Below are 25,604 nucleotides of genomic sequence, written 5' to 3' on the forward strand. Positions count from 1 at the left end.
TTATCCATGCTTATGTTTTCGTCCACAACCCATGGTTGAAAAATAGTCATTCAGCTCTTTAGGTGAAAATTGATGAGGTTTTTCATCATTTGCATTCAGAATTCCACCAGCCCGCAACGTAGCCCAAAACTTCTTTGTGTTTTTTATGTTTAAATTATCGGCGAAAAACTTCTTTTTCGCCAATCTTACAGCCACATTGAGTGCGTTACGAGCCTTACAGTATTCGAGTCTCGATTCTTGGGTTTTTTAGGGAAAGATAGACATTTTTACACCTATTCTTCTTTTGTGTAAGGTCAATCAGGTTGGAGTCCCTCCAAGGAGCTTTTTTCCTGGTTATTCTCTTTCGCACCATAGGGGCACACACGTCAAAGATTTGAATAATATTTGAAGTTAAATTATTAGTGATGTCATCTACGTCTTCCAGGGTTATTATGTCTTCCCAACAAAAACTAGAGGCAATCTCAATAAACTTCTCATAGTCAAAATTTCTAAAATTGCGATATGATATGAACTTAGCCTTGGATTTCGGTTTCTCACATAACACGTCACAGTATATCAGCTTGTGGTCGGTGATACGTTTACCATTGTGCTCCAAGATATTGGAGGTGTCGACTATTCCTACATCTGGATTTAAAATTCTTATCTACAATTATGACGTCAATAAGAGACGATGTACTCTCAGTGATGCGAGTGGGGTTCCCTAACTATTTGGACGAGACCCAAAGATTTGAATAATTTTCTCGAGGTATTTCACATCTGCTCTTCTTCTGTCCAGGAAATTCACATTCAAGTCACCCAACAAAATCACTGAGTCTACCTCAGGTGACATGTCAATAAACAAAGCATGAATCAAAGAAACTTATGCAAGAATATGGCGCAGCTGGTGTCTATATGCAATACAGACACATAGCTTCTGACCCTTCAGACAAACCAAGCCACATATATATTCAATGCCAGTATCCACGTTGTGAAGTCTAACAGGAGTAAACTTAATAATGCACCTTACATACAGAACTACACCTCCTCCACGACCCATCAGAGACGGCCTATCGCAACGATGAAGTGTGTAGCCCGGCACATCGAACACATACGAGGGAACATCAGCGGACAGCCATGACTCAGAGACCCCCAACAAGTCAAATTGAAAATCATCAACAACCGAACACAACTCTGCAAAACCTGTGTTAAGCGATCTAAAATTTACATGCGCTACTCTACAACAAGTGGCAGTCGTTCGATCTCGTTTCCCGACTGTATTATACTCACCGGGGCACAATCATTAACAGGAGACACCTGAGGACTGGGACAGATGACATCTGGAGCAATCTCCTTCCACACCGGGCGTGACAGGCCTCATAGCTATTTTCAGTGACTGAAAAATCAACTCCCCCATACGATTATTCCCGTTTCGATTGAGGTGTCTCCCGTCACGGGAAAGATGATAGTTTCGGATAACATCGCTGTTGTTGAGAAACTCAACATTGAAGTTATTACACATGAGCATTAACTGTTCATTTAAGTGGAAAAGTGCTTGCTTTTTGATATCCCTCCTTGTAATAATACTATTTAAAATAACAGTAGCATTAGGAAAAAGTTCGTTTGGCAGTACTCAACAGGTCCGCGAATGCGTGGAGCACGCTCTCTCTTGCCACAGCCCCCATTGTAGCCAGGGCCACCGTTTTGTATCCGCGAACTAGGTTTATTAGTTCCAACAAAAATGTATATTATCTCAGGTTGTGCTGATTTATACTTACTGATCTTATCTCTTAAATGTGAGATATTCTAGCCCCTGGATTTATATCCACAATAGCCCCTCTCTCTTCACATTTTTTTCCCCGAATAACGTAAAAGAGAATCACCGATCAGCAAAACATTGGACATGGTCTTTTTCCTGATGTGTTAAATTTAATTCCTCTCTAGACTCAGCACTGACTTTGCCACTAGAAACCTTTTCTCTTACAAAAGGCAAGGAAACATTTCCACGAGCAAAGGCTTCTTTACCTCCTTTAAAGTTGCTATTCTTAGTTAACTTAACTGACAATTTAGGTTTGTTTACTGACTTCTGATACCATTTTCCCTGATGCATTGCATACTGTTGTGTAATTTACACTATTATCCCCCTCAGCAAGGGACTCAAAACGATTTATACATTTCACAGTAGCACCATCTGTCAAAGAATTTACAGTTTTATTCACCTTTAAACTACGTTGTTTTTTATTGAATTTTACAGTTTTCCATTCATTAGAGACATCCCTCGGTCTGATTAAATCTTACATTGGTATCAGAATTAGAGGCCATCTTAATGGCAACAGTTGCAACAGTGGCTGCCAAATCAATCGGATCTCCTACAGTTGTGTCAGTCATAGTCAAGACACACTCGTCTACAGACACAGTGCTTTGATTCCCGTCCTTAAACAGTGAATACCAATCACAAAAAGTAAGTCCATTTTTATGAATACTGCAAAAACCCTCTTTTTATAAATTTAGCATTAACCAGCACACCTTAGACCACATTCGTAGCTGTTATTTTGTTGAGCACAACTCAAACTCACAGAGGCTATCCTTCGTGAATCCAAGTTTACTAGTTACTAGCTTAGCAGCCTCCATATTAGCACCTTTAATTGAATCAAGGTGGTATACTGACTGCCCACAAACATCAACAAACAATAAACTCCAGTGAGAGCCAGTATCCGCCTTTAGTGCCGCTACACTATCGCTGATGCATAAGAAACGCATAGTCAGACTTAAACAATTCTAAGTTACCTAAAAGAACATTTACATCAGTAACACTACCATGCTTTACCATTTGAGATACAGAGGGGCCAAATGAAAATTACCTTACTTGTATTTTTACTATCCTTACTATTAAACGTTTCAAAGTAAGAATCTAGAATTTTGTCATCAAACCCATCTATTATTGAGCCAAGATTTTTCTTCTACCGCCTTAATTGACGACTTCAATTCATTTACACGATTTGATAACTCTAGTTTCTGCTTATCACTAGTTTCTAAATCTGTACTTAACTTAGCTATGATTAGATCCTTCTCATTAACAACGTTTTTTTAAAGATAAAACATTCATCAGACATTTTTTTAAAATCATCCCTAACTTTTATTAAGCTAGAAGAGACAACATTATTCTCCTTAATTATAACGTCTTTTTCTTCTCGGACAATGTCTAATTCGCTGTATGATGCATTTAGGTCAGAGTGTCTTCGTTGTTTCTCACCCTCCAGTCTGGGTTTCAAGAGTTAAAATGTCACACTTTAAATTTTTCAATAACGTCCTCAAATGTTTTTTGTGGTAATCAAAGCTTTGTCCAAAAACTTGAGTAAATTGAATATGTCCGACTCAAAGTCAGAAACATTGATATGAGGATTGTTTGCCTCTAGTTTTTTTAAATTAACACAAATGCTTGTAACTAAAGTTTCTGTGTCACCGTCAAGATTCTCTGAGTTAGTAAACATTTCCTCAATCACATTTATTGCAACGTTTGACATACCACGCGTCAACACCATCTTCTTTTAGAACAGTCCTATATACAGAAATTGAAATACAGTTTTAGTTTTGAAGCGACGCCGGCGTAGACAGTTCTGCAAGCCGCAATGGTTTCAAATGAAGAGGTACTGTTTGAGCTGTCATATCCTAGGAGAGACTTGAGTATGAGTGCTGCCTATGAGTGGACACCACAGGGACTGAGCTGTCGTGGCAGCTTGGCACCGGGCAGCCACAGTCAACCTGTTGCTGCTGCCTCACTCAACTGGCAGGCCCTCGACTCAGTTATTTGGTTATTGTTGTTATTAATTTATAAAGATCTATATATGTTTACTGGTAGGCTGGATTGAATAAGTAGAATCTCAATTGTTAGTTTAATTTTAGTTTTAGTTTAGAATATGTTAGCAATCTCACAAAGTGTATTGTACCGTTGTATATGTTTAAAGATCTTGAATTAATTATATTTCTTTTCCTTGTTTAATTTGTTGTTGTAGATTGAACAATTAAATCTATTTTGAACAGGTATTTATCTTTGTTCAACCCAAATTCAGGCAAGATGAACCAAAAAGTTAGATAATATAATAAAAGTTAAATATATTTACTGAAGAAAGTGTTTTTTGCAGGCAATGGTTTCAAATGAAGAGGTACTGTTTGAGCTGTCATATCCTAGGAGAGACTTGAGTATGAGTGCTGCCTATGAGTGGACACCACAGGGACTGAGCTGTCGTGGCAGCTTGGCACCGGGCAGCCACAGTCAACCTGTTGCTGCCTCACTCAACTGGCAGGCCCTCGACAACTTCAATCACCAAGCGGTCTTACTTCTTTCTCATCCTTACCTTGAGAAGGTTAGCAGTGTAATTTTACTGATTCCTTGAAAATTATTATAAACATATATCTGAAGTGTTTTTTTAATATTTATGAAAATTGTTATAATAAAAACTACCTCAGACTAATCTAAAACATATTCTAAATCTATTTACAATAGTTAAAATAATGTTAACATACATTTCTTGTTAAGCATATATATATATATATATATATATATATATATATATTAGAAGTATTAGTTTGCAATGTTTAGTCTCTTTATAATTCAGCTTTCTTATAATTTGAAAGCTTTGGAAGCAATCTTTCTCTTAATTTTATTTTATTTATTTATTTTTTTTTGGGAGTGCCGATGGCCAAGTGGTCTAAGACGTTGGACTTTAAGTCTGAGTTAAAGATCGCGCAGGTTCGAATCCTGTCTGTGACCATTGCACTTTTTATCAGTACCATCGACCTTGTACTGTATCGACTCTCCCCCTTATTCTGTTTGATAAGATCCTTGCACAGGCCAGTGGCCCATGAGGACGGGCAGAATAAGGCATAAAAGGAGGTCGGCTTCTCCTTTTTTTTAAGAAGAAAAGAAGAAAGGATTTAATTTGTCCACTCTTTGGTTTTAAAATGTCCTACTGTTTATTTGAATAGCTTAGTAGTTATCAGTGCTGTGTTCTAATCTATGAGAGAGAAAGTGAGTAAGATATGCAGAGCAATTCAACAAATCCCTATAGGATACATATATCGCATATAAATAGATAGCACCTACGACTACTCTGTAAGCTACCTACTTTTAGAGTAAGTCTATAGAATAACATTAAACTATGCTTGCAGAATATTACATTATCAGCCAGTTTAAGGCAGAATGAACATGAAATACTGAGCGTAGATACAGAAATTGATTACGCTATATTGCCGAGTAGAAAACTGTCATTATGTGGAAGCCTAATAAGAAGATCAAATACAAGTGAAAAGGATTATGAACTGTCCATCTCCGCTAAACACCCAATAAGCAGGTCAGACTAAAATTCTCTTTTATTTCTTAGTAAAAATCTATGTTTTATTGTAATCTGTAGTTAATCTGAATGTACACTTAAATGTGTACAATATTATTTCAATGTATAAAATATTGTTTATGAAGTCACTATTAGACTCTAGTTTAATGTTCTGCTTGCACAAGGATGAGGAAACTCTCAGAATGTATAAATGTTTATATTATTAATGAAATACAAAACCTATAATCCATGTACATTTATAAGAGGAGTGTCTAGTCCCCCACTTTTACTAGGAATAGTATAGTAACATCTTGTATTTTTTACTTTATTCAGTGTGATTAGTATAATAAATACCTTTGTAATTGCCACCTTTTGGTCAAAATTTTGTCTTACGTTAATAAAAAAATGAAATATTTATTTTGGGTATCTTTATATAAATTGTGGGTTTTGTGAAAATGTCCACCTTAACATAAGTTAGATGAATGGATGTTGTATGTTCGTGTGTAAGTGGAACAAACATACAAATGTAAACCAAATTTAACATATAGGTATTGTTAGTAAACAAAAAATATGTCTTTCATTTTTCAAAATGTCAATAAAATTCTTATTTAATATGCTTTTAAAAATATGTATAGAAAAAGGACTATTAAACATTTTATGAAAATTTTCATTCATCTACATATATTAAGGCACTATATTCAAAATACTGCTGTAAGGGTGCCATGACAGGGTTGCTGATAAAGGTCCCCCTCCTAGAGTTTTTTTTTTTTTTTTTTTTTTTTTTTTTGAGGCTATCAAGATAGGGTTTGAGGTGAGGCCAGTATATTCCAAATACATGTAATAGTTTGGTGAGGTGGTTTAACAGGTAAAGCCAGCATATTTTAAATGCTCACACACACACACACACACACACACACACACACACACACACACACACACACACACACACACACACACACACACACACACACACACACACACACACACACACACACACACACACACACACACACAAACAAATTCTAAATTAACTAATTCAAATTTAATTAAAAGAATACAAACACTGAAGCAAATGCACTTTGAACAGCCTGAATGCAATAACATCAACTGATTAACTAATTCAAATTTAATTGAAAGAATACAAACACAGAAGCAAATGCACTTTGAACAGCCTGAATGTAATAACATCAATATATATATATATGTATACATGTGTGTGTGTGTGTGTGTGTGTGTGTGTGTGTGTGTGTGTGTGTGTGTGTGTGTGTGTGTGTGTGTGTGTGTGTGTGTGTGTGTATAGGCCTACAGGTGGTCCAGGAGGAAAGGAAAAAATTTAACAGGTGATTGTAGACCTAAAAACAAGACAAAAAGTTCATATAAACATGTCAGGAAATGCTTCGTTAGCAAGATAAGGCTAGCGAAAGATTTCACCCAGATTTCCACTCCAAGGATTAAATGAACCTGGACTGAAACCATTATAACGATAATTAATACAAATATTTAATTAGTTCATATGAATTTTCACCTGAAAAATTGAATAAACTATGTCCCATTTGTAATTGCCTTAGTTTGTAAAATAATTTGCTTTAAAAACAAAAATTTACTGTCAAAAACACGTTTATTTTACGTTTTAGGCGCTATAATTTCTTAAAATGGCTAACAAATGCATAAAATCCATAAACAAAAATTGTAGAGAATCTAATTCTCAAAAAGTGATATAAATAAAGTCAATAGCGAACAAATTCTGAATTAACTAATTCAAATTTAATTAAAAGAATACAAACCCTGAAGCAAATGCACTTTGAACAGCCTGAATGCAATAACATCAACTGATTAACTAATTCAAATTTAATTGAAAGAATGCAAACACAGAAGCAAATGCACTTTCAACAGCCTGAATGCAATAACATCAACTGTTAATGTAGCATATCAGCTGATCAGTTTTGTCTGGGTATCTTATACAATTTGTATTATTCATTTCAAAAATGTCTGTTTATATTAGAAACAATACATAATACCAAAGTGTTCCAGGTTTCATATGGAAATCATTGGAGCATTGGAAAGGAAACCAGGCTATTTCTTTGCATTTAAAAATTTTTCATATGCAAGAAACTTCCTCCAACTTCAATTCTGGAACTCAAGCTTAAAGATTGACCTCAACAACAAACAATTTGAAGCACAAGTAAGTAGTTAATTAAGACATATAATCTTTAATCGTGAAGAATGTAAATTAAAATTTATCAGGCCTTGCTCTAGTTTACTGGTTCTACTAGTCCTCTCTGTTCTTAGATTTCCCTGTATTCAGATTCATCATTACAATGAAAATTTACCTTCCTAGAATGAGTAGTAAAACGAAGATAGGAATGAAGTATGACAGAATATAGTGTTGTTAATATTTGTGAATTTCAAATTGTATATACTCATATTTGTCACAAGACATAACTATGAAGATATTTTACTAAAATATTTACCTCAACTTAATTTTTCAATCCATTTATAATACCTAAGAATTTGAACATTCCTCTTATTCTACTTTGTCTTTGTTTAAATATCTCATATATGTATACAAACAAGCAGCCCCACCCCCAAAATGTTCATATTTTGCTTAGTTTGTCAGATTTCACCCAAAGAAGTGTCAGAATAGCATATGATTTTAATGTTGTACATCAACGTTTAAGACAGTTTTCTTTTATACATTCAGTATTGGTTTGACTATTAATTTACAGTTTTTTTTTATTTGTATTGCTTTATTTGTTATAATTTCATGTTAAATAAACTAGGCTAATATAGTTTCTTGCTATGTTTTATAAAAACTTAGCTTTTATGAAATGAACACCTTCTGCATAAATCTGTATTCTGTTTCAACAAGATTTATTTTCAACAAAGAGACTGATAATAATATAAATTACTAGTTACAGTAGTTAGTTAATGCTTGGATTTAGTTCATTTGATGGTTTCAATCATCACAGGTTTTCTGTCATAGTACTCATGAACCATTATTTATCAGATATTGTTATTTATGAACCAATTTAATCTAGTAATTTTTTGTCTAATTCCATTAAATTCAGTTATTTAGTATTTTTAATTTAAAAACTTCAGCTATTCCTAGCATAAATTTTACTGTATTTAACTTTAGAAATCATTTCATCCTTTATGTAGTTTGAATCATTTATAAACCAATCATAAGAAACCCATAATTATGGAGTATTTTAACATTTTGATCATAACTTCCATATCAGTCATTGTAAAGCTTGATTTTCCGTGTTGACCTTTTGAAATATAATAATTCATTTTTATTACTTTTGATCAGTTACAAAACCTGATTTGCTGTAAGTACAGGTAATTTTAAATGTATAAGTGTGAAATTGGCACATGATTTTGGGATCTTCATACTCAGCTTCAAATCAAATAATCCATGTATCATGGTTGTTTTAAACACATGACTCTTCAGGTTCTACTGGTTAGGTTTTATTGAAAAGAGGTGAACATAAGTGGTGCAAGAAAACTTATAAATAATTTTAGTTATCCTAAGACTTATGCTAAGTGGTAAACATGTTTATTGTAGCGGCAATCCCTTCGAGACTTGACCCACATCAGAACTAAATACTCTAAACAAGGAACAAAATACAATCTAGAAGGCAACCTGATTAGAGATAAAAATATTAACATCTCAGGACATGGATTTGTTGACTTCCATAATATCAAAACTTCAGCAACTGTCAACTTAACTCCAGGTAGGAAGCAATATTTATAATTTATACTGAAATTCTCAGTCACACAGGTCTTTAACGCAAGAACTGATGACCGTCACTGTTTTGATGGTCTATCATGTTCAATAATTTGTGATCGTCAAACGTTGCCATACAATAGTCACTTTGTATAGTAATAATAAATAGAAAATAATATTGCACCACCATTATTACCCTGTCTTTGTTGTTGATTCATGCTGGAAGTTTGTTAACTTGCAATGTGAATTAATAATATTATTTATTTGCTGTAGTGAATTGGAAATTAGAAATTTTCCAAATAGAAAATTGAAACATTGCTTCTAACTTTGGGAATATAAATCATATTTGAAATATAAGAAAATTGAAGCTTTGTGGTCAATAAGTATGGTGAGCCTTGCTCCAAAATTGCATTACTTTTCATTCCTGAATTATATGTTATTGCTAAATTGTAATGCAAAGTATACTATTTAGAGTTCAAAATAAATGTAAGTATTTCAATATAACATGTTACCAGGATCTTGCTGATTTTTAGAAATGTGCACCATTCCAAGTTTTATCAATATCAAAATAAAAATGTATATACAAGTCCATCAAACTAAATATTTTCTGAAACTAGATACATTTTGAATAATTTGGAATTTGTATTTTGAAAACATGTAGTACTTATGTAGTCATACCACCCATTAAAAATGTATAATAATTTTTTAAAACAAAACCTTTTTGTTACTTATACAAGTAGTCATAAAAAATACAGATCCTGATAAAATTATGTATGATAATAGATAGTCGAATAACTTTTAATATTTTCATAGTATTTAAAGGTGCCCTTGCAAAACAAGGAAGTGGCTTGCTAATAGAGGTAATCTAGATGCCTTTTCTTGGGTTAATATATGAATAATTATTGAGAGAATACATTTAATAATTAGAAATTATTACTATTTTAGTCATGTTACGGTTGGTTTTATTGATAGTATTTTGCTATTGAGTATTTTGTTAGTATTGATAATAATATTTCATGTTACTTTCCATATTTCATGTCTTGTGTGAAATATTCTTTCTAACAGATGCAACTGAACAACTTCTTGTTAGTGGAGATTATCTAGATAAAAGACATGCCTTTTTTAAAATATGGAGAATGTATAATGACTTGTCAATCAATGACGTATCTTTCCTGCTGAGACTCAACCACTCTCGACTGCTGACAACAAGTTATTTTTGGAGAACAACTATAAAGCAAGATTTTGTTGTAAGTAGTTGTAATAGTACCATAACTTAGATTAAAGCCATTTCACCCAAAAGCCAAAATTGATAAAGTTATGGCAACAGTAACAATTAAAAATATAGAGGAAGTGTTTTGATATTTTATAATTATATTACTTTATTTAGTACATCAAAGAGAAAACGATGTTCAAGAGTTATCCAATAAGTAACAGCCATTTCAGACCATCATGGCAGTGGGCAGGGCTAGATTTACATCTTGGAGTAAAACTATTTCTACACTCAGAACACATTGGGTAGCAGGCACTCTGTATCTCTCCTATTTTTCTCACTATGACTAGCTGAACTGTGCAATTGAAATTTCGCCACTTGTGAAGTGCGTTCAGTGAGTTATTGTTGGCAAAAATCTACAAACCGATTGAAATCCACAGTTAACTTTGTGATGTTTATGGGAGTAGAATAATGAGTGAAAGCAGAATGAGGTAGTGTTGTATCGATTTTTAAAATAACTGCACCAATGTTTACGACAAGTGTCGCAGTGGTCAGCCCACTCTGGTTACTGAAGACTTGTTGACAAAAATGAACTTTTAGAACATTTCCCCCAAATTTTATAAATTTCATTTCATGACAAATTTTGTGCCGGTTGAGTTCTAAAAATCCTTACTGAAGACTGCAATATAACGAGGGCTTGCTGCATTGCTGAATTTCCTTGAAATGTATTATAAACACGGTATTGAACTTCTTGATAGTGTCATAACTTGTGACAAAACATAGGTGAAGCATGTTAAATGTGAGTTGAGAAGACAGTCTATGGAATGAGGACACATGTATTCTCCCAAAAATTAAGAAAATGTCTCTAAAATCTGACAACCAGAGAGACCATAGCATTTGTTTTCTGTAGTAATAAGGATGCAATTCTGGTTGATTTCCTTAAATGAGAGTCGACAATCAATGCAGAAAGGCATAGAAATACTGCAGAAATTACGGTAGACAATAAAAAAGTGTTGGGGAAAACTGAGCTCAAAACTTTTGTTTCTTCATAACAATCCATGTCCATACACATAGCTAATCGTAACTAATAACTCTTGGATTATTTTGGATGGAAGGTCCAAAATAATCCTCTACACAGCCCAGATCTAGTGCTAAGTGCCTCTTTCCAGTGCTGAAGACCTGGCTTGCAATGCAGTGTTTTTGATAGTGGCACCAAACATCACATTGGCGCTAACCAATGTGTATAATCAAAGTTTTTTTCTTTAATTTTCTTACATTTTTATTTCAAAATGTTTGTTACTTTCTGGACAGTCCTTGTACACAACACATGACACATATGAAGTGTTACACTTCTGGGTACTATCACTGTTACCTCTCTCCCGTAAATCCCATGCTGTTGTCTGGCTGCCCTTAAATATTTCCTTGCTTAACAAACTTCTAACCCCAAACCCTCTACAGATGTTTTTCATTAGCTTAAAAAACTATAAGTATTTCCAAATATTTCTAATCTAAGTATATATCATTAAATGTACTGTAAGTTAATTATTTGGACTTGCGTCTGACATAAAAGTTTTTGTGCTACTTTTAAAATCTCATCTACTCTCAACTTCAGCCAGTTTATAATCATAGTATAATAAATTAATATTTTTGATTCTTTTGATATATAGATTTTATATTATACTTAAAATAAACAAAATTTAAACACTTTATTACCACAAAATATATCAAAGGTGCAAAGAGCAATGATTACTGGGGTTTTGTCTTGTGATTAGTTGTATTTTCATTCATATTACTCTTTTGATATAGCAGTTAATGATGGTTTTATAATGACTGCCTGTTTTAAAATGCAGGCTATAAATTTAAAGAATTTTATATAATTTTTAAGTGTTGTATAGTAATTACTTAGATCTACAGAATTGGTAATGTATAATCTGTCATGTAAAAAACAGAAGTACCTTTTTAGGAAAGAAGGTTAATAAATATTAAAAGTAAAAGATACATATTCTGTTGTCTGTTGTAGTCACATGGTTTTACCTTAACTTAAAACAAGCTTTTTAAATACAAGAGTGGCACTTAATTACTTACACTATTGAATTAAAAATCATTTGTTTTTGAATATAGTTTTAATGAACTCTGGTGTAGCTAGCGAGTATCCTTGAATATTAAATATATTCTAATCTTTAGTACTCAGGTTCAATCCTGTCAGTAACCAGTAGACCATGCACGGAATCCACAGAGGTCTCGGGATCAGGCCTTTTGTGCTCCAGCCAACTTTGATTGCTTAAATTAAATTTTGAATTTAAAAAGAATACAAATAAAAAGTATGCCTAATAAATATGACAATGTATAGTAATATATCTCCCATCACCGATTTGAAACAAGGACTCTATACCGCCACCTGCCCATCCCCCAGACCCCAAGTTCCTCTAAATAAAAATAATTTAGTACACAGTGCTTGTTACCAGTTGCGATAAAATATGAGAAAATATAGACTTATAAATATATATCTAAAATACTTAAGGTTAGGAGACCACCGGGTTCGTCTATTGACACATGTCTTTCTTGACTCGTTCACGTCTCCACTTTGCAAGCACTGCCTGCAGGAATGGCTCAGGAGATGAAAGCTTATCAGCTGTTTTGCATAACCGGACCGCCAGCCTACCATACTATATTTGTCAGAAGTACAAGTTTGCCATGGCGGGCACTTTTAAATTCCAGGCTGACCGCCACAACTTTAAAACATTACAATATCAATTAAAGGAGGTTTTATTAATTATTAAAACAAGAAGTAACTTAAGATGATTTTATCTGTGTGGTTGTGGCTGCTTGTTCAAGACTGCAAAGGCTATCCTGCAGACAGATTGATAACAAATAACAGCTTTGGTCTGCTTGTCTACTTGTGAACTATTAGCCTCAGCCAGACAAGTTGTAACATCTATATTAGCCAACTTATAAGATGGGAGAGACTCATAATCAGCTTATCTTAACTTTTCCTTCTGGTAAAGTTTGTTTATAAACAATAATTGTGCCTGACCATTGATTTCTTTTTAAGCAGATTTATTTAAGGAACTGTTTTTATTTATTTATTTAAGAGGGCTGCCTATTTGTTTTATGACTTCAAATCAATAATACCATTTATAATGTAACAATGAAAAATAAGGATGAAAACTTAAAACATAGCCCCTTTATCAAAACAAGGGCACAGTCTAAAACGAAAAGGGAAAGTGAAATGAGAATGAGTTCTTTTTGAAAAGATAACACAGCTGACACAAAAACAGCAGTTTAAAAAACACAGTTAAGGAAGAATAGTAAATTCTTTTACGGACAAGTTTGACACCTTCGTCGACTACTAAAAACATAGTAAAAACTCTACCTCATGATGAGGTCAAACTTGTTAGTAGTTTACGAGACATAAGGCAAAAGTGTGATCCTTGTAAAAAGAAATTATAAAAAAAAAATCAAATTGAGGATGCTGAAGGAACTAGAAATCATGGGGCAGACTTGTTTTCTTGATGATACTATAACCAAGTATTTGAGGTTCTGTCACTAAAGTCATAGGAACTAAGAGTAAAATATTCCTAATAACCCGGTTATAGCTGTTAAGTAACGATCAGACACAAACAGTGCACTTGATGCTTTGTCTTTTCATGAAAAGGATATATTGTTTATCCCAATAAATAATGCTGAGTATGATCATCAAGACATAGATAGTTATAAGATGGTAACTAGAACACATTGGAGTTTGCTAGTGTTCAATAAAATGGCAAATAAGTTTTACCATTATGATTCATTAAAATACATCCAAAACTTACAAATTGCAAAGTTAGTAGCTGAGAAGATGTCTAAGTAGTTTCAGGGATCAGAAGTTGTCAGTTTTACTTCAATTCAGGGTCCAAAGCAAAACAATTCTTTTGTTTGTAGGATTTATATGCTGCATGCTGTTGAATATATTTCACTAAACTGTACAAAAGCAACTTTTTCCAGAGCCTAACTATTACTAACTTATCAGAGGTCGACTGTATTAAAAAGCGGTCATTTATCACTTACAATATTTGCAATACTTTTTCAAAACCCAGAAATGTTTTAGTCTCACTGGTTCAGGAAACAAATGAGACTAAATAAACTTATGCCTCAACACAAACTGTTTTTCCAGAAGTTAATAAAATAACTTAAAACTCAAGTCTAATAATCCCTAAGGAAAACTCCTTGGAGAACAACCCACACAAATCATAATATTATTGAGCGATAGTCATAGGCATAGCTTGAATCAACTATTACGTGAAAAATGTGATAACATCATACAGATAAAAAGTATTCTGGGACCAAGAGAGTATAGATCTTTAATGGGAGAAACTCAGTATATTGAAAGAACAATTGTGTAATTGTCATTACTGGCGCAAATAACATCTACAACAGGCAAGTTAATGATTTATGCAAAAAACTGAAATCTGTGGTTTTCTTTAAGTCCCAGTTGTGTGACTATTGCCAGTGTTCCTTTTAGACATGACCTTCACCTTTCTGATACAATAAATAAGAACATTATGAATTTCAATCTCTTTTTCAATGGTTTACTTAATATAAGAGGAAGAGGTTACTTTTTTTATCTAAAAAAAGTACAGGTTTTGAAGCAGAAGCAGAAGCAGTTTTGAAAAATCTTATGTTCATTTTAATTATCAAGGCAAGAAACTAATAACCACAAGAATTTTACAAAAGGTTTTACTCCATTCTAATAGAAGCACTGAGAAGAAGAATACTGAGGTGTTTCAACCTAATTCAACAGAAATTGATATTGCAAGTCTAGGCTCTACTGTGTCAAAATTTAATAAATATTTATTTTCTATAGACAATATGCTAATAAGAGATACCGATATGAATAGATGAATAGAAACCATTATGAAAGACAGCATCTTTGGACCTATATTCTCAGAAATTACTGATGAAAAACCCACTACTTTAATATCTTTTAATATAAACTATACAATTCTTAAGCTGCAACATAATTATGTTACTCTGTTTTATATATTTTTAACATTTAAAATATATAAAACAGAGTTTTACGCCTCACATTTTCAAAATATTTCCAGATGCCCCTTCCACCTCAGGAGTATACTGTATTCCTCAGATCCTTCAGTAGTATTTATCAGTTACTCAATTTTGATTATACTTGTGTTTGTCACATACTTAATCGATAGTATATCTTTGATAGCATAGTTAAAATTTCAAATGGTTTAAACCATTGTATTTACTGTATCAATACATAAACACGCACATTTGTGTGTTCATTTCTAAACCATTCGTCTTTATTGCTTAGCAAAGTGTAATTTTAATTATTATCATTATTTATGAAAAAATAATGGATTCACATTTCAGGATGGGTTCCACGCAAGTAGCAGCTTTTTATGGACGTATGTTAGTGACACTGTAGAGTTTTGGACAGATTTTATGAAAAATGAAATATTGGATACCATGAACGACATTTGGTTTGATGCAGAACTAGATTTGCAGAACTTTATTGACGACATTACGTAAGTTAAAAAAATTGAAATGTTAGAATTGTTATAGCTTTTTGCTTTATTGAAAATAAAACTAAACTATTCATACAAGTTTAGTTACACTTTATTGGTAAATTCATAATTTAAAACATAATCTCCCACCACAAAAAGTAAAAGAGTACTGGTAATGCAAAGAATCAATACTTTAAATCTTGCTTTATAGAAAAGTTTGACTCAAATAAGTGTCTTTACAAAAAATACAACTATAACAAAACTAATATATAAGCCAGAAAAGTAGCATCTAGGGAAATGTGTACTCTTTTCTAAATAATTTCCTTATATGACTATTCTTTAATAACCAAATGTTAAACAAGTTTATATAAAATAATGCAAGAAGTTTTTATATTCCATTTCTTATGATTTTAATTATACATTATAAAATGATTTATTTTTGTTTGATACTAAATTTAATGTTTAATGTTTATAAGCACACAACTGTTAAGTTAATAACGGTACTCACAGAACAATTGCTGTTTCAGAAATTTGGAAATGTTAAAATCAGATATTGAATATTTCCATGGAGTATTCAATGAGTCTTACGAGGCCAATGAGTTCTATATGCAGGACATTTACAACATCACTTTGCTGCTTGCAGAAGAAATAGCTTTCAGGTAATAATAAGGCTCATTAATATGGCTTGTGATTATGAATATTTATCTTATACGTCTTATGTGCTGACCGTAGCTCTTGCTTGCTCTGATTGCATGTTTCTTTGGCTTTAGTCTTTAACACGTTCGCTGCGAAAAATCCCTATATAGAGTTCCGTATATGCGGAAATTTTTTAAATATAGTTTTACTAACTTTTGGATGAAATATGATAGAAATATATATAAATTACTCATTAGTCACAAAAAATTATCACTCTCTACCATTTTGGGAATGCGGTAACTGTGATTACCGCTAGCTCCTGAGGACACTCGTCCTTGCCAGCTGGTAACTCTAGTTACCGCTCGCACTAGGGAAGACCCTTTTATGACAGTGGGAATATTCCAAATGAATACATCGCAGCTAAGTGAACTGTATTTTATTCGTTTTAGACAAACATAAACAATATTTATATGTAAGTGTGTAAACCAAAATGAATGTATAAGTTTATAAAAATGTGAAAAAGTTTATATACATCTCCGCTAACTCACTCAAATTCAGTTATTATTTACAAATATGTGGTGAGTAATTATAACAAAATATATTTAAATGTTTACTTGAAACTATTGTAGTTTACAAAAAATATTGTGGTACATAAGTTTATAAAATCCAAGAAAAAAGAAGAAATAAGTTTACTAAAATAAAATACTGATACAAATGTGTATAAACATCCTAACCAACCCACCCAAAAGTCGTTTATTATTTACAAATACGCCTAGAACTTGGTTGTTGTACACCACTTGGTCCCAGGGGAGCATCCATTGTGTTGCACAATCACTTATTACTATAAAAACTTCAAAAATAATGAAAAAGTCTAATGTGTAAACAAAGTGCATAAAAATGCGGCAAAAGTACCTCCAGAGGAGCGAGAAATACAGCATTGTGATAGCTCATTGTGATGACCTCATTTCAGAACAAAGACTCTGTGGTAACCAGAGTTACCGCCCGCAGCGAACATGTTAACAAAGAATATATATTTCCAATTTAATGAAAAATTTTCAAGGATTATCTAGCTTGCTGAATTTTCTGTTGAACCAAAGTATAAACTTCAGTCCCATGAATGTCCATTTGTACTATGACTGTCATTAATCACACTAACAATTATATGATGTAAATTATGGCATTGTATACAATGAATATAAGATGATAATAATCACAGTGCTTATGGGAAAAAACTCTTTGTTTCATGTTTCTAATTTCTTGTACTCAGAATTTCTGTAGTTTAGTGCATACTTGATAGGTACGGTTGATGAATATGTTTCCTCTTACTTCCTCGTTCTGTCTCCTGTAATGTTCTCCAATCTCCTGTCTCTTATCATGTACTCTCTTCCACACTAGTAAGCTTTATTTATGAGTTAAGACTGAAACCACTTCATTTCATTTCAATATAAAAAGTTGAAAGATAAGCAACAGGTTTAAAACTGAATATGTCCTTATAGTTTTATGCTTATCCCTATAAATAATATGTAGAGTAGCCCATTTACAATAAGAAGAAATCACTACTTTAAATAGTAATATTTTTAAATTATTGGTTTTTAATTTTTAATTATTTTCTTAATTCTTCTTAGTATGCTTAAAAAACACTAAGTTTAAAGAATACTCAAATTTAGAAATTTATTTTTGGTCAGAATGTTAGAAAAACTCACTTTATGACTGTTATTCTTACTGTGATAGTAAAATTAGGTATTCTGTAGTTATTTTTATACAAAACTGAAAATTTATTTCTATGATTCATACAAATACTAAAAAAGGAATAATAAAAATAATCCAATATGGCTATATGGTGATATTGGTGTCATTTACTTTAATAGATGATGCTAAATGAAAATAATCATACCAATGTTGCCATCTCTCTGTGTCTGCAAGGACTTTTCAAACAGCCCTCGTTGCTATTTCAGCAATAAAATTAGTGTTTAGGTTTGCTAATTAGCTAATTTAAATTTATAATCTGAAATAAAAAGTTATGTTAGTACTGTACATATTGTGTTTATATAAATATTGTGTTTTCTAGAGATAAAATGGGAGATTTGCCCAAAATAGTAAGTGAACTGTGGCAAGTGATGGGAGAAACTGGAGAATCTGTGCGTCAGTCTATACTATATGTTATTGAATCTGTAAGTCATAATGTTTTAGTGTCAGTAAATTTTAATAGTAATAGTTTTGTTTAGAGGTTGTGGTATAGAGCAAAGAGCAGGGATTGTTTGCTCTGCAATTTGTAACATGGAGAAAATAACCCTTTTATAAAGTTGAAGTTATAATCCTTTCTGTGTAGTTCATGAAGTAATTGTTGGTTTCCATATTGATGGACTAAACACTTCCATCATGCCCACATGCAAAAATCCATGTCCTAGTATGTATATTTTAATTGTTTCACATTTTTCCCAACAATTTTTATCTAAACACGTTTTTTGTATATAATCCAAAGAGTCTAGTTTTTTTCGGAATTAGTTTTAAATTATTGTATTTTTAGTAATGAAAAAGGTATACCACAAGAGGTATTGAAGTTTAAAGAAATTAAAAGATTTAAATATGTCACAGCATTCACTAGTTCGGCAAGGAAGCCAGTCCTTGCTGGCTGGCAAGCTAACACTCCACAATAATCCAGGATGAGCTGGAGATTTAACATATCAAATCAAATTTGGAGATTTTTGTGCCCCATATTAGTCATGAATACATTCTACTCACAATTTACCGTTTGGATCAACACTGAATAAATTATATTATAGTTTCAAATATTTTTCCAAATAATGAACTAACAACTTCATTGTAAACATGTTGTAACTATCAGTAAAGTTTTTATTTTATTTTACGCCCTAACAACAAATTGTACAAAGACTGCGGCCCCCATCATGACACAATAACCTTAATAGACTGTAGTAGAAATAATACAAATATTCTAGGAATATTCTGTGGTAATAAATAAGGAGCGAGATAGAGTTTGTGTCAGTTATGTGAAACGAAATATTTGCTTAATTAGCCTGCTTCTAGAGCTATGTCCAAAATGTTTACATGTATTGTTTTAATAAAAATATACATGTTTTAAGATAACACGTTACTTTGTAGGTTATACAATTTTATCGCATATAGCGTGATATAATATATTGAGTCTAAATAAAATAGATTAGTATTTTGAGATTTATTAGGTTACATTAATAAAATGTTGTCTTTAGGTGAAGAAAATGTACATGAAGGCTGTAGCAGTCTGTTCGGAGCTGATAGAAGGAAATGCCCTTCAACACTTGTCTCAGCTGATTGGCAGACTTTCCTCTAAATATGATAAGGTTAGACAATGAATATAAAAGCTTGATATGCAGGAATATTTGTTTACTCTAAACTATTTTGAATAGTGAGGTTTTAAATAAAGATCTGGTGATGGATGTTAATTTATTATATTTATACATGGTAGTAAAAATATCTGTTCTTAAAACTAAAACACCAAATCTACAGAATCAACTGCTCTATTGAATCTTGTTTGAAACTGATAAGTATGGGATTTCAGATAGGACAGCAATTCTTTCATTCAGTTACTAATTATTCATTATAAAAAATTCCCTGATGTGTATAACATAGAAACCAAACTTGAATTGTGAAAGATCTGGCTTTCTAAATTCATATTGAAAAATATATCCCATAACCAATATCAATGATCAAGGATATAAAATGATTCCTCCACATTTATTTAAATCGACTTTTGTCAGAAATGTACTTGTATTGCATACTTCCGATTCTTGTTGTCTCATAATTAATAAGCTCATAAAAGACTTGCATTATAACAAAGATTTACCTATACCTATTCTTTCAAAAAATTATAATAAGAGAAATAGTTGAGAGAGATAAAATAAACATTATAAATTATCTAAATGTACTAGTCTTCTTTTTACAAGTTCTTGAACTCAGGTTTTTCATAACACTTCAATTCATTTCAGATGATAAAAGATTTGCATGTGACGTTTGTAAACTATGTTGAACTACTGTGGAATCAAATGGCCATCACTTTGACTGAATCCTGGAACAGAATGCTGCAAGTAATAGAACCTGCTTTTATTGAGTTTGTCCATTATGTAGATTCACTGTTTTGGGACTTCAGTAAAACAATAGTTGGTGAGTACTGTTTTTAATACTTATTTGTCATAAAATATTAACATAACATTTAAGAATAATCAGGGACACTGTCAGAGGTGCTCTGGGTCCATTTATAAGGCGCTCTCTCTAGATGCTTCTAGAGAGGGGACATTGCCTATATGACAAGCCTATATTTAAAGGGAACCAGGGGTTCCTTAAATAATCTAAGCCTTTGTTGCCTCACCTTGGGCTTGGACTGTACATTTGTATCACCTACCACAGGGTCACAGTAACCAAAGTGTTGATGTATGTCAGATTTGATGTAAGGCCCTCGTTGCTGCGCCTTTTTAATATATGTCCCCCCGTTGCAGCGCCAATTGATGAATGTAAATTTGAAGTGATGTCAATTTGATGAGAGTCCCAGGTTATAACGCCAATTTGCTGTGTGTCACCTTCACGTTGGTTGCGATAATTTGCTGAAAGTCAGTTCTTTAGAGTTATTGACTCACCATGTAGTTGTACGCCCTTTGTCACTAGTGGCACGTTGTTGTACCATGTTCCTCATCATGGTATCGGTCGCCATCTTGCCCAATGCTAGCTGTATTCCCTCGGTATTACTCAAAATTTATTAGATTTGAACGTCTCTGGTGTTATCACCAGAGACCAGTCTGTGTGTATGTCAGGGTTCCAAAATATGTTAAGTAATGATTACAAAATTTAGCATCACTCCACACTTTTTATAAAAGGGATATTTAAAGAAAGTCAAAGCAAGTGACCACGAGATTAATTTATTAAATGTCACACTCTCAACACATATTATAATTTCACTCACCTTGCAGTGCTTTGATAATTTTAAAAGTCTAAACAATATCCCATCCTTGATTAAATTTCAATATACTCGTACTATACAACAGATCATTACTATCCCAGGAGAACTAACACAACCTCCTTGCTTCGAGTCTGGTGGTAGAAGAAGAAATCTCCGTATAAAACGACGGATACCGACTCAAAACAATACTCATCCCTTCTCTCGTTCAAATCAGCGTCTTCACGAATAAATATAATTTGATTCTTTTTTTATAATTGTCGAAATTTATTACGTTTACTATAATTAATCAATTTAAGTATTTCTATTTTCTTTTTATTATTTTTTCAAAGCTTTTTATTTAAATTTTTAGCAACATGTGCTTTATGACGTCATCAATATACAAGTCATTCATACCACAATTGGTTTTTCTGCGTAATTCTATTTAATGTTTTTGTAAAACACGAATTTTGGTTATGTTTACTTCATTTTAATTAATCAAATCTTTTCCCGAATAAAGTTCAATAAATTTCTTCGTTATTAAATAAATCTCAATTCCGACAACATGTGATTCACTGACGTCATAGTCTGCCGATTCATTGACGTCACAGTCTGCCAATTCCCCGCGAATATTCAAATGTCGTAATTTGACCTGTTACAGTGTATTGAGATACATTCTGTCCCTTGTATATGTTTTTTTATGTTTATGTATTTTATACTTTTACTGTACTTTTGTTAAATTGTTAATTACAAGGTGACAGTCAAATAGCAGTTTTAGGCTTCAAACTTGGTGATTAGATTTCATTTTTCTTATAATTTTCTGTGATAAGGTTTTATCTATAAAATTGTTACACAGTGTTTTAAATCTTGGTAAGCTACTGTAAGTCATAATGAAATATTAGTTATATATAGCTTCAGGGAGCTCAACTTGCTAACTCTACCCAGCTTGTATATTTTAGAGACTTCATTTTACTGTCGATTTCAGTGTATATTGATGCAGGGCAGTGATATACACAAATACGAGACAAGAGCTCGGGGGCGCTTTCGAGCCCGACAGCATAGAACAGCAGCATTTGAACGCCTCCCTTCTCAAGCTGGGATCAAATTCATTAACAATCTCCCTGAAACACTAAATTTAGAAACAAATCCAAAAAAATTTAAAACCCAATTAAAACACTACCTGGTGTCTTGTGCTTTTTACTCAGTTGGCGAGTTTATGGAGCACACTTGGGATTGATATTCGCGCCGGTGTTGCAATCCTGGGGGTTGATCCCACGAATTATGAATTTTGTTTTTTTGTATGTGTATGAATATGTGCCTGCGTGCAACTGTATGGAAAGTCGAGTGAATGGATTTAGTTTTTAAGATAAATACCATAAAAAATTGGTATTATTGACTATTGCAATACAATGTAATATATATTGTCAACGCAATAAAATATATTCTATTCTATTCTATATTTTATTCTATTCTATATATATATATATATATATATATATATATATATATATATATATATATATATATATGTGTGTGTTTATTAAACAATAATATGAATCACATGACACACTGCTTTCAACAAACTAGTATATTACTTTGTTTTTGAGATAAGTTATCATCTACAGCCATATTAAACACATTATTTTATCCAAAGAAATAATTTAATATAACATTCAACATTTTTACTATTAACAGAGGAATCCACAACAAGAATAGACTAGTTGTATATGACTAATAGGATTGAGGAATGAAGTATGTCATGGCTGTTCTGAAGTTCAATGTATTTAGTGACGTTTTTCTACTAGTAATGTATAAGTACTATACTATCGAGTATTATACATTACAAGTTGCTTTTAATAATACTATAAACTGTAGTGAGTTATAAAGAAACTACATTGATATATTTAACATTTGCTAGGTGTAATTATCTGTGCACAAGTCATACCTCTATTGCTCACATATATTTTCATGTTTTCTAGAATTCCTGTACCAAAAGCAATCTTTGATACTGACATCAGCCAATTTAGCAAAAGATTCAAATTTTACCAAGGATTTGGACAAATTCTACAAGGATGTAACAAAAAATGGTTTTGTCATCAGCTTCAAAAAGTATGCGGTAATGGTTTATGCAATGGTAAAAGAAAAGTATTTAAAAGTGGTACCTTTCGGTAAGTACACATCAAACATCTATCAAGTATCAAATAATAAAAATGTTTTAGTTAGGAGGATGTTTAAAAATACATTTTTTAGATCACATCAGCCACATTGTCTGTTTTCACCATATCAACTCGTTGGCATGCTATGGTCACAGGTAAAAGTGGTAATACAATCACGCTGTGACAATACACTCTCGCCATGAAACTTTGACTACATAGTTCTACTTTTGTCAGATAGCAGCACTGAACAGGCTATGGACATTTCCTAATTTTTCTTCATAGTATATTTTATGTTTCTGATTGGTGTAAATGCATAAAATATTACTTTTTATTTATTTGTAGCCAGCTGATGTTTGTTGCTGTTTTGATGATCGAATTATCGTGGCAGGACTCGTAGTTTTAGTTGTGTAATAAATTGTATGTTCAACCAAAATATTATTTGTTTAGGTTATTGTGAATAATAAAAATAATATTGTTTCTCAACAACCTCAAATTTTAAAGTGAAATACCAATATATTTTACATGGATCTTAATAGTATGTATGTATATATGTATGCAATACTATATTCTTATTTTTTATAATAAGCTTGTAAACTTGAATAACTTAAAATGTGGTTTGGTGAGGTTTTTAATTAGAAAAATTGTTATGAACACAAGTTTTTGCAATTCATTTATAAATCCAACCAAACCATAAAAAAAAGAGAACTTGTGGGTGCTAAATGGCCACTAAAAAGTAGCATGTCAAAGGGTTATTAATAAAATTGTTTTAATTGTAAAGTAGTTTTAAACTTTTTAATGTCAGTTGCTCTGGATTAAACAGAATACTTAATTTATTTTAGTAAAAATGTACAAATGTTTAAAAAAAATCATTTCAAAAGTGAATATTAAAGAACAATTGACAAGAATATAAGGTAAAACAATTACATTTTCAAATTCTAGAGAGTTATAATATGTATATATACATCAACAATATTAGCCATGATACATATATCATGATCATATTTATGGTGTAAAATTTTTCTGTCACTTCCTATAAACATTTGAGTTACTATACAATATATGTAATGCAATGCAATATATCATTTATATGGCTTTAGAAAATTGTGAGGTTTAATTTCGTAGAACATTTGCCTGTAGAAGTGCATAAGAAAACCTATAATTTATGATTACAAATGTGTTTTATTATATTTTTAGGTTATGAACTAACGGAAATCACTTCAGAAATATATGATGAGATTAAAGAGCTCTACAAACTCCCAGCAATTAATTATACTATCGAAGCCACAACAACAATTTATGAAAAGGTAAGAAAATCATAATAAATCAATAGAGTAATTAAATTGTAGAAAAATATCTTTGTATATATTATATTGAATACTATTAGTAAAACAAGTTTATGTGATAAATTACTATAGTTTTTGGAATTAATTATTGATATAAAAGATCAATAGACATATTGTATTAATAAAAATTCTTCAATAGGTAATTTTGTTATTTTGTTTTTAAAACTAATGAGATTATTCTTTTAACTTTGTATTAAGATTTAATACTAAATTCATGTTGGCCATATACTAGTAACTGGCCACCATTTCTTCTTATTTTTTAATTGTACAGTGATGGAAATAAATAATTTACTCAAACATATTGTAAAGAGGTCAAAGAAAGATATCAAATAATGATATTTTGTTATGAAAAAGTGCAAAATGGTTATAGATTGCAAAATACTTGCTGGTACTCAAATGATTCAATTACTTGATAACAAAAAACCAATATTTATTCACTATGAGTTGGAACTAAGTATGAATCAGCTGAAAATTAACATATGATACGTTTGGCTTTAAAAGAATATGAAGATCATCTAGATTGTAGATACTTTGATTAATGCATCACACAGAACCCCTAAAACAACTTACATGTTCTCAACATTATTAACAATTTACTGTTTTAATCTTGATACTAACATGTACTTTAAAATAAAAAGAACAACATAGAAAACAGCACAACATGCTTGTGTATTTTGTATAATTATCTAATATCATGCAATTGACTATCCACCAGATTTGAGATACAAAGTATAATTAGAATTTAAACGTGGAATGTTTACTGATGAACTACAGAGATTTTTTTATTTCAGTTTGAAA

General features: G+C 31.8%; 1 protein-coding gene across 1 annotated transcript in view; it reads left to right on the forward strand.

Annotated features, from left to right (window-relative positions):
- The window catches only part of LOC124369463, a 215,147-nt gene that overhangs the window by 141,079 nt on the left and 48,464 nt on the right, over nt 1-25,604 (forward strand). The window contains 13 exon segments of the mRNA XM_046827471.1: nt 3,603-3,779; nt 4,119-4,340; nt 5,146-5,327; nt 7,338-7,488; nt 8,872-9,040; nt 10,099-10,280; nt 15,614-15,768; nt 16,275-16,406; nt 18,452-18,554; nt 19,611-19,721; nt 20,367-20,541; nt 23,287-23,475; nt 24,658-24,767. Coding sequence (XP_046683427.1) covers nt 3,603-3,779; nt 4,119-4,340; nt 5,146-5,327; nt 7,338-7,488; nt 8,872-9,040; nt 10,099-10,280; nt 15,614-15,768; nt 16,275-16,406; nt 18,452-18,554; nt 19,611-19,721; nt 20,367-20,541; nt 23,287-23,475; nt 24,658-24,767 — 2,058 coding nt within the window.

The sequence above is a fragment of the Homalodisca vitripennis genome, chromosome X (genome assembly GCF_021130785.1).
Source record: "Homalodisca vitripennis isolate AUS2020 chromosome X, UT_GWSS_2.1, whole genome shotgun sequence".
In the NCBI taxonomy this organism is placed as follows: domain Eukaryota; kingdom Metazoa; phylum Arthropoda; class Insecta; order Hemiptera; family Cicadellidae; genus Homalodisca; species Homalodisca vitripennis.